This window comes from Parasteatoda tepidariorum, chromosome 4 (genome assembly GCF_043381705.1).
Source record: "Parasteatoda tepidariorum isolate YZ-2023 chromosome 4, CAS_Ptep_4.0, whole genome shotgun sequence".
Taxonomy (NCBI): domain Eukaryota; kingdom Metazoa; phylum Arthropoda; class Arachnida; order Araneae; family Theridiidae; genus Parasteatoda; species Parasteatoda tepidariorum.
Window position 1 is genome coordinate 38995077 of NC_092207.1, and position 12823 is coordinate 39007899.

The 12823-nt window shown below is 26.0% G+C and overlaps 1 protein-coding gene across 2 annotated transcripts in view; it reads right to left on the minus strand.

Annotated features, from left to right (window-relative positions):
- Positions 1-6998: 6998 nt before the first annotated feature.
- LOC107456532 (Endoribonuclease Dcr-1) overlaps positions 6999-12823 on the minus strand; it is a 31254-nt gene continuing 25429 nt past the window's right edge. For both annotated transcript variants that reach the window (XM_043039253.2, XM_043039255.2), the window contains exons 14-15: positions 11757-11911; positions 6999-10775 (exon numbers count right to left, since the gene is read on the minus strand). In XM_043039253.2, the coding sequence (XP_042895187.1) occupies positions 11758-11911 (154 nt within the window). In that variant the 3' untranslated portion in view covers positions 6999-10775; position 11757. The remainder of the gene's footprint in view (positions 10776-11756; positions 11912-12823) is intronic.

The window sequence follows — 12823 nt, forward strand, 5'->3', positions numbered from 1 at the left end:
TATTCTTTAAAGATTTTTAAACAAATATAAGATGAAAATATCGATGTATAAGATGAAAATTGCGTGTTTCAGACTAAATAAAACTATTTTAAAAATATTCTTGAAATATTTTTAGACACATATTGATATTTTCAGAGAATATGACAAAAAATTTTAATATGAAATTGGTTTCAAAAAAATATCGCAAATCAAAAAAATTTTGAATATTAACAAATTGTCCATTTTAGGGTTATTTTGGTACCATTGTACTTGAAATCGCAGGATTCAGACTAAATAAAACTGTCTTAAAAATATTCTTTAAAGATTTTTTAGACATGTATGGGTATTTTCAGAGAAGATGACACACATATTTTAATATGAAACAGGTTTTTTTAAAAAAACTGTCAATTCAAAAAAATATTAAAAAATTTGCTAAGTGTCCATCTTAATGTTATTTCCATGTATGTACGCTGGAAATTGCGTGTTTCTAACAAAATTATTTTAGCCATAAATGTGTATTTTCATAGAATATTACATAAATATTTTAATATGGTGAGGTTTAACAAGAAACTCGCAATTCAAAATAAATAAATAAATGAATAAATAATTTCAAAAATAACAAAGTATCCACTTCAGTGCTTCGGACTGAATATAACTATTTTACAAACATTCTTATATCAATTTTAGATGCAGAATTTTCCAAGAATATGCTGCTCATATTTTAATAAAAAAATCAGTTTAAAATATTTTACAAGTATTTTTAGACATATATGGATATTTTTGGAGAATATGACGCGCATATTTTAATATGAAACCAGTTTTTTTTAAAAATTCCGCTATTCAAATAAATTAAAAAAATTCCTAAATTGTCCATTTCAGTGTTACTTTGATATATACTTTTGAAATTGCTGTTTTCGGACTAAATAAAACTATTTTAAAAATATTTTTACAGATTTTTAGACACATAAGGATATTTTCAAATAATATGACACACATATTTTAATATGAGACCAGTTTCACAAGAATCACACTATTGAAAAGAATTTAAAAAAAATCGCTAACTATCCACTATAATGTTAATTTGAAAAATAGACTTAAAATTGCGTCTTTCATATTAATTAAAAATATTTTAAAAATAATTTTTATGTATTTTTAGACACATATTGGTATATTCGGAGAATATGACGCTCACGTTTTATGTGAATCAAGTTATAAAAGTGTCCCGCTGTTCAAAAAAAATTCATAAATTAATAATTCGTACTCTGTAAATTGCATCTTTCGTTATAAATTAAATTATTTAAAAAATATTCCTTAAAGCTTTTTAGACATATATGGGTATTTTCAAAGAATATGACACACATATTTTAATATGAAACTGTTTTTAAAAAAAATTTCTCAATTAAAAAAACAAAATTGAAGAGTGTCCATTATAATGCCCAATATAAGTTGAAAATTGCGTGTTTTGGACTAAAAAAAACTATTTCAAAATATTCTTACAGTATATTTAAACACAAATGGGTAATCTTTGCCACCCATATTTTAATATGAAATCAGTTTTAATTAAATATCCCTCAATTCAAAAAATCTTAAGAAATTATCAAAGTTTCCATTATGTTGTTACTTTGATATATGCGTTTAAAATTGAGTTTTTCGCATTAAATAAATCTATTTTAGAAACGTAATTCAAGTACTTTTAGAGATATATGGGTATTTTCGGAGAATTAAAGCCCATATTTTAATATGAAACCAGTTTTAAAAAAATCCCCCAATTTCAAATGATTAAAAAAATTAATAGTGTCCAATTTAGTGTTACTTTGATATAGTTCGGCTTTACCCTGTCCCGCCCTCATTTCAGAGCATAAAGGGAATACAGTTGAAGGATCAGTTTAATATATGCCATGTAAATTGCTTATTTCGGTTTAAATAAAAAAAAATTTAAAAACATACTTTTAATGTTTTTAGACACATATGGTTATTTGCGAAGAATATGGCGCACAGATTTTAATATAAAAACATTTTTAAGGAAATCCCGCTAGTCAAAAAATTTAAAAAAATTAAGTGTCCATTTTAGTATTACTTTGATAAATATCTTGAAATTGCGGGCTTCGGAACGAATAAAACTGTTTTAAAAATATTATTTCACAGTGTTTAGGCATGTATAGATATTTTGGATAATGACACACATATTTTAATATCAAACCATCTCTCTACTCAAAATTTTAAAAAAATCTCAAATTTTCCATTGGAATAATACTTTGATATATACAATTGAAATTGCGTGTTACGAACTAAATGGAACTATTTTAACAATTTTCCTTCAGTATTTTTGGACGTATATTGTTATTTTCCGAGAATATGAAGCTTTTTTTTATAAGAATCTCGCAATTCAACGAAAAATTTAAAAAATTCCCAAACTGCCCATTATAATGTTAATTTGAAAATTATACATAAAATTGAGTCTTTCATATTAAATACAAATATTTTAAAGATAATTTTATGTATTTTTAGCCACATATGAGTATTTTCGGAGAATATGATGTATATATTTTAATATGAAACCAGTTTTTAGAAAAATCACCCTATTCAAAAAAAGTAAGTGTCTATTTTAATGTTACTTTCATTACTAAATTCGGACGAAAGAAAATTATTTAAAAAATATTCCTTAAGTATTTGTAGACGTTCATGAGTATTTTCAGAAGGAAAAAAAATGACACACATATTTTAATATAAACCAGTTTAACAAGAAACTTGCTTTTTTAAGGAAAATTAAAAAATCAACAAATTGTCCGAGATATATTTTCGGAGAATCTAACGCACATATGAAAAATTTTGAAAAAAAATATTTCTAATCAAAAAAATTTAACAAATTACCAAAGTGTCCATTTCAGTGTTACTTGGATAATTACTTTTGAAATCGTGTGTTTCGGACTATATCAAATTTAAAAATATTATTTAATGATTTTTAGGCATATATAGGTATTTTAAGAGACGTGGGTATGACATATATGTATAACATATATAGGTATTTTAACATGAAACCAGTTTTCAAAATCTCCTGACGTTCAAAAATATTTTTAAAAAAATTGCATTCATTGTAATGTTACTTCGAAATATAAACTTCAAAATTGCGTGTTCGGGACTAAATAAAACTATTGTAAGAATATTTCTTAAGTATTTTTATACATTTATGGGTATTTTCAGAAAATATGACGCACATATTTTAATATGACACCTGTTTTATAAGAAACTCGCAATTCAAAAAAATTTAAAAAATTCACGAACTATTCATTGTAATGTTGCTTTGATATATACACTTGAAATTACGTCTTTACTCCTAAATAAAACTATTTTAAAGATATTTTTTTACGTATTTTTAGACATATATGGGTATTTTCGGAGAAAATGACGCCCATGCCTTAGTATGATACTAGTTTAACACGAAACTCGCAATTTAAAAATTAACAACTTGTTCCTATCAGTGTTTCTTTGATACACAACCCTAAAGAAAATTGCGCTTTTCGGACTAACTAAAACTTTTTTAAACATATTCTTTAAAGATTTTTAAGCTTATATGGGTATTTTCAGAGAATATGACGCACATATTTTAATATGAAACAAGTTTTTAAAAAAATCCCTCTTTCCAAAAAAATTTAAAAAGTTCTGAAATTGTCCATTGTAATGTTACTTTGATTGCGCAGTTCGCAATTATTTTGAAAATATTTTTAAAGCATTTTTAGACATATAAGGGTATTTCGGAGAATATGAAGTACATATTTTAGTATGAAACTGGCTTTAAAAAAATCCCACAATTCAAAAAAACTATAAAAATTCCCAAATTGTTCATTTCACTGTAACTTTTATATATACCCTTGAAATTGCGGATTTCAGACTAAATAAAACTATTTTAAAAATATTATTCAACGATTTTCAGGCATTTATAGGTATTTTCAGAGATGATAACGCACTTATTTCAATACAAAACCAGTTTTTAAAAACTTCTGACATTTAAAACTATTTAAAAAATTCGCGTCAATTGTAATGTTACTTTCATATACTCTGCTCAAAATAATTAAAGGATATTGAAGTTGTGGGTTGATCTTGCGCCTGGAGAATTGTTTGAATGTTGCCAGTTTTATATTAAATTATGTGCGTCATATTCTCTGAAAATACTTATACGCGTATGTCTAAAAATACTTAATATTTTTGAAATAGCATTATTTAAAATTAAAGACGCAATTTCAAGTGTATATATCAAAACAACAATACAATGGGCAGTTAGTGAATTTTTAAAAAATTTTTGAACTGTGAAATTCTTATAAAACAGGTTTCATATTAAAATATGTTCGTCATATTCTCTGAAAATATCCATATTTCTCTAAAAATACTTAAGAAATATTGTTAAAATGTTTTCTTCGTCCGGAACACGCAATTTTAAGTTTATAGTATTGCATTACGTGAATTTTTTTTAAATAGTTTTGAATGTCAGGAGTTTTTAAAAACTGGCTTTCATAATAATATGTATGCGCCATTATCTCCGAAAATACCTATATATGCCTAAAAATCGTTAAATAATATAATTAAAATAGTTTTTATTTAGTCTGTAACCCGAAATTTCAAAAGAAAGTATTTATCAAAGTAACACTGAAATGGTCACTGTTAATTTTTTAAATTGTGGGATTTTTAAAAAAATTGCTTCATAAAAAAATCGGGCGTCCTATTTTCGAAAATACCAATGTATTTCTAAAAATACTTGAAAAATATTTTTTAAATAGATTTATTTAGTGCGAAATACGCAATTTTCAATTATATAAGGCAATTGCGTTGTTAATAAAACATTTATATTTGAAAAAAGGATTATAGACTGGAATTATAGTGGTGTCATCTATCGATCTGTAAAGTAACTACACATATAAGTCAATAAATTTGCGTAATCCTTGTTCCTGACGTATTTTTCAAGAATGATCCAAAATTACGAATTAATTTTGTGTGATCATTTTACGCTGTATTAAGTGATAATTCTGCATGATTCAACATTTTTGCTCAGTTGATGGAGTAATATTCCAATGAACTTGTATTCAGGTTACACGATCAAGGCACTTTACTCTATATTGACTTCTTTTTCCGTTATTTATGAAAGTTGAGCATTTATAAAAATTTCATCGTTTAGTAATTTAATGTGGGAAAATATCATCTCTTCATATTTAGCCTTAATATTCATGTGTGTTGTCTTTACATATACGACTTGCAAATATAAGAACCCCTACTTGAAATCAAGCGAATTTTTGAGGCAGAGGGTGGGCTTCTTGTTTTTTTTAATAGCTTCATCTATGACCAAGAATACGATTTTGTCACACACATTATGTTCCGTTACAGTCCGTTTCACATTCATTCACACATTTCATTTATCCGCAGATCGTAATTTTGACTTGATACTGATAGCGATCTATCTCCAATTCAGTACCTCTAGAGGCACTGATTTGTTATGGGAATCTGGAGGACTTTTTGACCCCGACAAATTTAACGTGCACCAGTCACCATTTAAGATACAATAATACAATTCTTCGGCCAGCTGGATTCGAATTTCGGTTGTCACGAACACGAGCTCTTAAAGCTTAATAGAAACAGTATAAGGAAGATCATAGGTCTTCTTACTGGTCACTGTATCCTCAGGAGACACCTAAACATTATGGGAATAGAATCCAATTCTCTTTGTCGGGGATGTCATCTAGAAGAAGAGACATCACGACACATACTCTGTGATTGTGAGGTCTATTCTGCTCAAAGATTTGAGCATTTAGGGCAGCATATCGTCAATGCCTGGGAACTGCAAGATGTTCCTGTAAGGTGCTTGCTGAATTTTATTTCAGCCATAGGGCTTTCATGCTAATCATGATTTTAGGGTTTGGGTACAATAGACCTCTGGTCGATGTGCCCTGCTTGTCAGAGCTGCCCAACCTCTAAGTCTAAGTCTATCTCCAATTCAGTACCTCCAGAGGCACTGATTTGTTATTGGAACCTGGAGGACTTTCTGACCCCGACAAATTTAATGTGCACTAGTCACCATTTAAGACACAATAATACAATTCTTCGGCCAGCTGGATTCGAATTTCGGTTGTCACGAACACGAGTTCAACGGCCTACCAACCTTAATATCCATATAAATTACATATGTTTCGTGTGGATTTTAATAAAGAAATACACTGCTATTATGAATAACAGAAGTGTAGTTCTATTCCAGAGGGAACTTCGAATTTCGTCTATTGCAAAATCTATTTGAATTTTCATATTTCTATGATTTTTTTTATGAATGTCATGATTTAAATTATTATTTGTCGCCCTATGTGATATAGATGGATCATAAAGTTTGAGTAAGAATCAGAGATGGACATCATTTAAAGAAATTACATTTATGACTAAATTTAGTCAAAATAAATTTATTCAGAATGATTATTCAAATTGCATATTTAGTCATTATTCATTATGCAAATTTTTGACTAATGATTGATAAGTAAATTCATTTGTCATGGCAGATTTTCTGAATAAAATTTTTAATAACCAGAGAAAAATGCCAGCATTATGTAATTTGCAATCGATTTAAGTTTTTACATTACCTATAACTTAAAATGATTCGGTTAAGCCCCTTTTTATGTCTGACACCAGGGCGCACCTTTTTATGTCTGTAAAGGGAGCAAAACCTGAGTTTGTTCTCAGGCACTATAAATCCTAGCTATGCTACTGTAAATTCAGTCAGTAGTTAATACTACAGAGTTTCAAATGATTTGCAAAATCTCTATTTTTTAATGCAATATTAATTCGTTTAACAAATTTTCAATTACAAATTTGATGAATCCCTTTTCTAATTATTTTAAAACTCGATTTAGAAAAAAATATTGGACTTAGATAGCCAGGAAAAACTTGAGGATTTTTTTTAAAAATTAGAAATAGAGGTTTGAAGCAGTCTCATATTGTTTCATGACAAAAAATTAAGTATATTAAAGAAAATAAATAATACTAAAATGTAACAGTAGAAAAAGATTTTATTGCTGTCATAAATATGTACAAATAATTGAATATATTAATAGGTAATAAGTCAATGGCTGAGCATAAGGTGATGAAATATTAAATCAGTGATTTCATCAGCAATGAGCAAGTTTTATGTATTTTGAGCACAATAAAAATATTTCCACAACATGATATAAATTAAATAACAGTTAATAAATAAGACTATTTTATAGCATGGGAAACTTTAACCACACATTTTATTTATTACACACTTTATTGCAAATATTTCCGAATTAATAAAAACCAAATAATTGAACCTTAATGAAACCCTAACTAAAAAGTCACTTAAACCAGGTAGTAAAAAACTAAAAATAAGCTCATAAAAGGCATTTCAATAGTAAAGTACCATAAAATCTATTAACTTGGCTATAATAAATGTGATTTGTAAGCCGTTTTACGTAATATGTCCCAAAATAAATCACATTAAATAAACAATTTTAAAATAAAAAGTTTTCAATAATATTTATTTATTTATTCATTGACATTCATAAATAAAAAGTATTATTTGTTTGATTTATAATAAAATTAACACATTAACTACCTTCAATATTTGTCAAAATGTTTAGAAAGGATAAAATATAACACATTCACACACTCAATGATAAATGCAAGCATGAAAACGTTCAATAATATTTATTAAAATATAACAAAAATTATTTTCATTTACTCAGTGTTATTATATATAATTTCAATTATTGTTAAACAATACGAAATTTGCATAAAATTATTATAAGGAACGATTTTTTAATTACATTAATCCATTATGAATACTGCAATTTTCTACTAGTTTGCTCAAAAATGTAAGGAATAATTTATATTTCAAGTTAACCTCTCAAAAACGAATCAATGTTGCCAATATTCTGCAATTAGTATTGCAGTACCATATAAGCATTGGTCAGTAGCAAAATCATTTCTCAATTAGTAAATCAAATCTTGTTAACAAGAAGCAAAAAAGTTCTGCCACATTAAAGTATTTTTAAAAAATAACAGAAAATTCTTAATAAATGGTATAAAGTAACTATACAATCATTAAGTAAATGATGTAGCGTTAAAAATAAATAACTATTAAACTAATATTAACTAGTAGTAAGAAATATGGTATGAATTTTACAAAAAAAATACATATAATCTATTTCAAAAAGCATAAAGGTGTTTACAAATGGTAAATTTCTGTCATTGACTTAAAAAACTGGCCCAAAAGTAATTTATTTTTTATTTCAATGGGGAAAAATTTTTTAAACATTGTTAGAGTCGAAAAGGAAAACAGTTTTAACCTATGGAGAATAATAAAAATATCAATACCCTTTTCTTATTTCGAAAATGTGTTATGCATTATTTAATATATATACATATATATACATGATAAAATAAAAAGGCAGGGAAATATGTTATTTTTAGAATTTATTTAAATATTTTTTGGTAAAATTGAGAGGCATTTAAAATTTTACAACTGTTTTTAGAATTTAATACTAATATGTATCTTTGATCTATATAAATATAATTTTATGTAAATTAAGTACTAATAACTATCATTCCAATAATTAAATACACAACTTTCATTTTCCTCTAAAAACAACCATATAGAAACAGATTTACTACTGCTAAAATTAACCTAGCTGCCAGAGTTGTTAAGTATAACAATAACCATTCATTATACTCTCGTTTTTCCTGGAATGACCCAACTTGATTGATCAAATCAGTGAAACAGAAACAAATTCACTACTGCTAAAATTGCCCCTCTTCTTAGTTATGCGAAAGAAAAACCATTCCCCGTATCCCCTTTTTACTGTAAATAAGAGCTAAACTTGATTGAAAAAAATCAGATGAACAGAAACATATTTTTTATTGCTAAAATATTCTAGATTGTGAAGGACTGGGATTCGATTCACAGCGGCGACTTGAAGCACTTCCTTCAGATCAATAGTTATTAGCTTGTCTGGGAAGTAAATGCCGTCTGTATGCAATGGTGACCACATTATCACCCTTATGAACTTTGGTCACTAAATTGTAGAGTCTCAACCTCCACAACTTCCTGGTCCTCAACAGGCAGTTGCAGGAATGATTTAAAATCTCTCCAGTCTTTTGAGTTAAGCAAAAGAAATTTTTTTTTGTGCATTCTCACTTTCTCTGGAATGAAGGATCAAACTTAATTGATAAAAATCAGCTGAACAGAAGATTCTCAGCTGTTAAAATTATCCCATTCTCCTAAGTTATGTATAAAAAAAATATTCTCTATATTTTCACTGTTTCTGGAATAAAGGGCCAAATTTGATTGATAAAATTAAGTGAACAGAAGAAAAAAAATCACTATTGTTAAAATTACCCTAGTCTCCTGAATTATGTATAAGAAAAACCATTCTCTGCATTTTCCCTTTCCCTGGAACCAAAGGACCAAGTTAATAAAATCAGCTGAACAGCACAGCTGTTAAAATTATTCCATTCTCCTGAGTTACGTATAAAAAAAACCATTTCCTGCATTCTTACTTTCTCTGGAATAAAGGGCCCAACTTGGTTGTTTAGATTCTTCCAAAAAACACTCTTATGTGTTAAATAAGGTTCTGATATAATGAAGAACTCTTATATGATAGTTCAAGATATAAAAAAATGTTTTTGTAACTCCTAATCACCTTTTATGGGCGATTTCGGATCTTCTATTCAAGAATTAATTGCAATTAATAATTATTTAACTAGAGCTTCATGTATTTTAATGTAAAGGATATGACAAGACTTAGAAAAGTGTAGTTAATCCCTCATGTACAAACCATATAAACCATTCCCCTAATACTTATTGAGTGTAATATGTTAATTTTATATCAATGTGAAGTATAATACGATATATATTTAAAAAATTTTTAAATCATATTGTACAAACTAGTAGGCAATACAAGCTGTCATTTAAGAAATTCATTATTTTAAATACATTAAAGCTTTTGCATCTTACTGTTAAAATTAAAGCAAATTCTGAATTAAATTATTTTCTTTTAAGAAAAATATGCTGAAATTAGCAATAAAATTTTGAACAACTTATGAAAGATTTCATTTCAAAGATTACCAGTCTAATAAGTGTTATGGTCTTAACTTATTTTAAAGAAAAGTTATAATATTGAAAATTTAGAGGGAAAAAATTTAAAATGTACTACTTTTAAAATTGTTTAAACCAAGTCTTTTTTTACTATTATTATCATGATTAACAGCTTTTTTTTCGATTTTTAAAATCATACATTTAACTACCTTTTAGTTACATACTTATAGTATTAATTAATAAGTTTTTCAAATTTAAGAAGCCAATAGTTTTAACATATTTCTCTAATATAATATGAACAATTTCATATATTTTAACATATTAGATGAAAACAGTCTTATGATATAAATTTTGGTTTCTCTAAACAATAACATTTAAAATATTATAAGGAATTTAGGTGATAAGAAAATAAAACTTAATTAAAATAATATGGATAATTCATTAATGATAATACATTCATCAAAACTCGGGAAGAAAGATAAAATAAACAATTCATTCAAGTTGAAAACTTTTAAAATATATAATAATAGTATGGTTACATTATAAACATTATAAATAAGTATTTAAATAGTAACAAACATTAAAAATAAAAACAACTATTTGTACAAACGAGCAAATTATTATGATTTATCACACTTATTTCGTAGTATTTTAGTATTTATTAGAGTAGATATTTTTCAAATTTAAGCATCTGCATTTAGTATAAAAATTCCTGTGGAAAAAAGACAAGAGGTTAGAAAAAAAACCCCATCAAATAATAAGTCAAATTTTAGTTATGAATCTAAGATTATTGAAAAAAGAACTAGGAAACTAACAAAATAATTGAAAATAACACATTATGTAAAATATAGCATATTTTAACAAACTATTTTCGCTTAATGATAAATGATCAGAAAACTTCTCAGTCTAACTCATTGGGCATTAAAACTATAATATAACTAAGAAATAGATCGTCCTTTATAATGAGAGTGGTACTGTATTACAATTTAAACGCTTTTTGATCCTTAATGAATTAAAAAAGTAAGAAAAGCATGCTTGACTAAGCAAGCTTTAGGTGCCTGTTTGCAAAAAGTTTAAACTTTTTTACACTCAAATCAGTTGCTATTTGAATTAATTTGCAGTTAGTTTTAGAAATACTGACTCTTGTTTAATGTAAAAATTTTAATTTAAATTACTACTGATTCTTTCAGAATTTATAAATAAAATTTTTTTTCTCTATATTTCCACTATATATTTTTTTTTTGGGAGGGGGTTTGTTTGAACCCTTATAATGTAAAAAAAAAAATTAGACTTAGATATGCTTAATAAATAAAATTTTTATCTAAATTTAGCTTTTCAAGAAATAACATGATAAAAAGTTAACTTATAAAGATAAGAAAAAGAAAACAGAATGCCTGATTTCTAACAGTAATCAATTTTATTGTCCTTTTTAACATTATACAGGTTACACTCATGCTTTAGTCGAAATTTTTAGTTTCAGGAAATTTTCATTTATTTAAAATAAATTTAGATACACATTTTTAAAAAAATGAACAAAATTTTGAGTTAATGATTTCCAAACTATTCAGTACTTAAAAATTTTTCATTTAAAAAAATATTAAATCTCATAAATGACTAAATGGTGTATCATAAAACCTATAGATTATATTCAATACAGACTTGCTAAATTGTAATAACTACTACTTCAACTTACCTCATGATTTTTTATGCTTTTTGAGTTCTCTCAAAGCATGCTTGGCAGCTGTGGACTTAGCTATGCGCTTATTGCGGCCTACACCAACAAATTTTCCTTTTCCAAATACATCAACACAAACTCTAACTTTTCCACTTACAGTCATTTCTGCACGCCTGGAAATTTAATTAATTAAGAACTTATTTTACAAGTACGTACAAAATCAATTAGCACGTTGAAAGGAAATAATAATTTACATTGCCAACTACATTACAGTTCCTAATTCTATAAATTAATATAGAATTAGAAATTATTTATGTTGCTTTAGACAAAAATTAAAGAATAAAATCTCAACAGAATTTTTTTTTATGTCGTAAGTTATAACAATGCAGTAATATTTCAACTAAAACTGATGATTCCTTTACCTGTTCAGATTTCTTTTCCCCAAATTTATAAATCTAATTATATATTAAATTTTAAAAAAATTAAATTCGTTTGTAAAATTAAAAAAAACTTTAAATTTTTTATGAGGTAAAAATATTTATTAGAAAACTATAAAAATGACAGAGTTCCAAGAGAACTTATAAAGATTAAGTTTATACTCCTTCATTGTTTAAAACTTGAAAAAAACCTTAGGTTTCAAAATTTATTAGATTTCTTTTTAGACATTTGTACTAGACTCAGTAGTCTCTTATTTATGTAGAATTACAGTAAATTTAATAAAATACTGTTGTTCTAGACTTCTTTAATTTAGAATTTCAACTCACTGAATGTTAACAAGATACCATATGGGGCAGTTTTTAAGAAAAAATTCAAACTACGTACTATTATGTTTTAAAGTTCAGATTATCATGGCCGAAACTCCCCAGAAAAAAAAAAACAAATTCCCTGAGATTTCCAGAGTAAAATTTCAAATTTTTTTAAATTCTAATGATTTATATTAGCTAGCTTCTAATTGTAAAATAATTTAAATTCGCATATTATATTAATATAAAAAAATAATTTATGAAGAATGCAGAAAATTGTTTCAAAACTGTTGAATTTTTGCATCTTAATTTAAGTTTTTTTCACACTAAAATTTTTTTGTT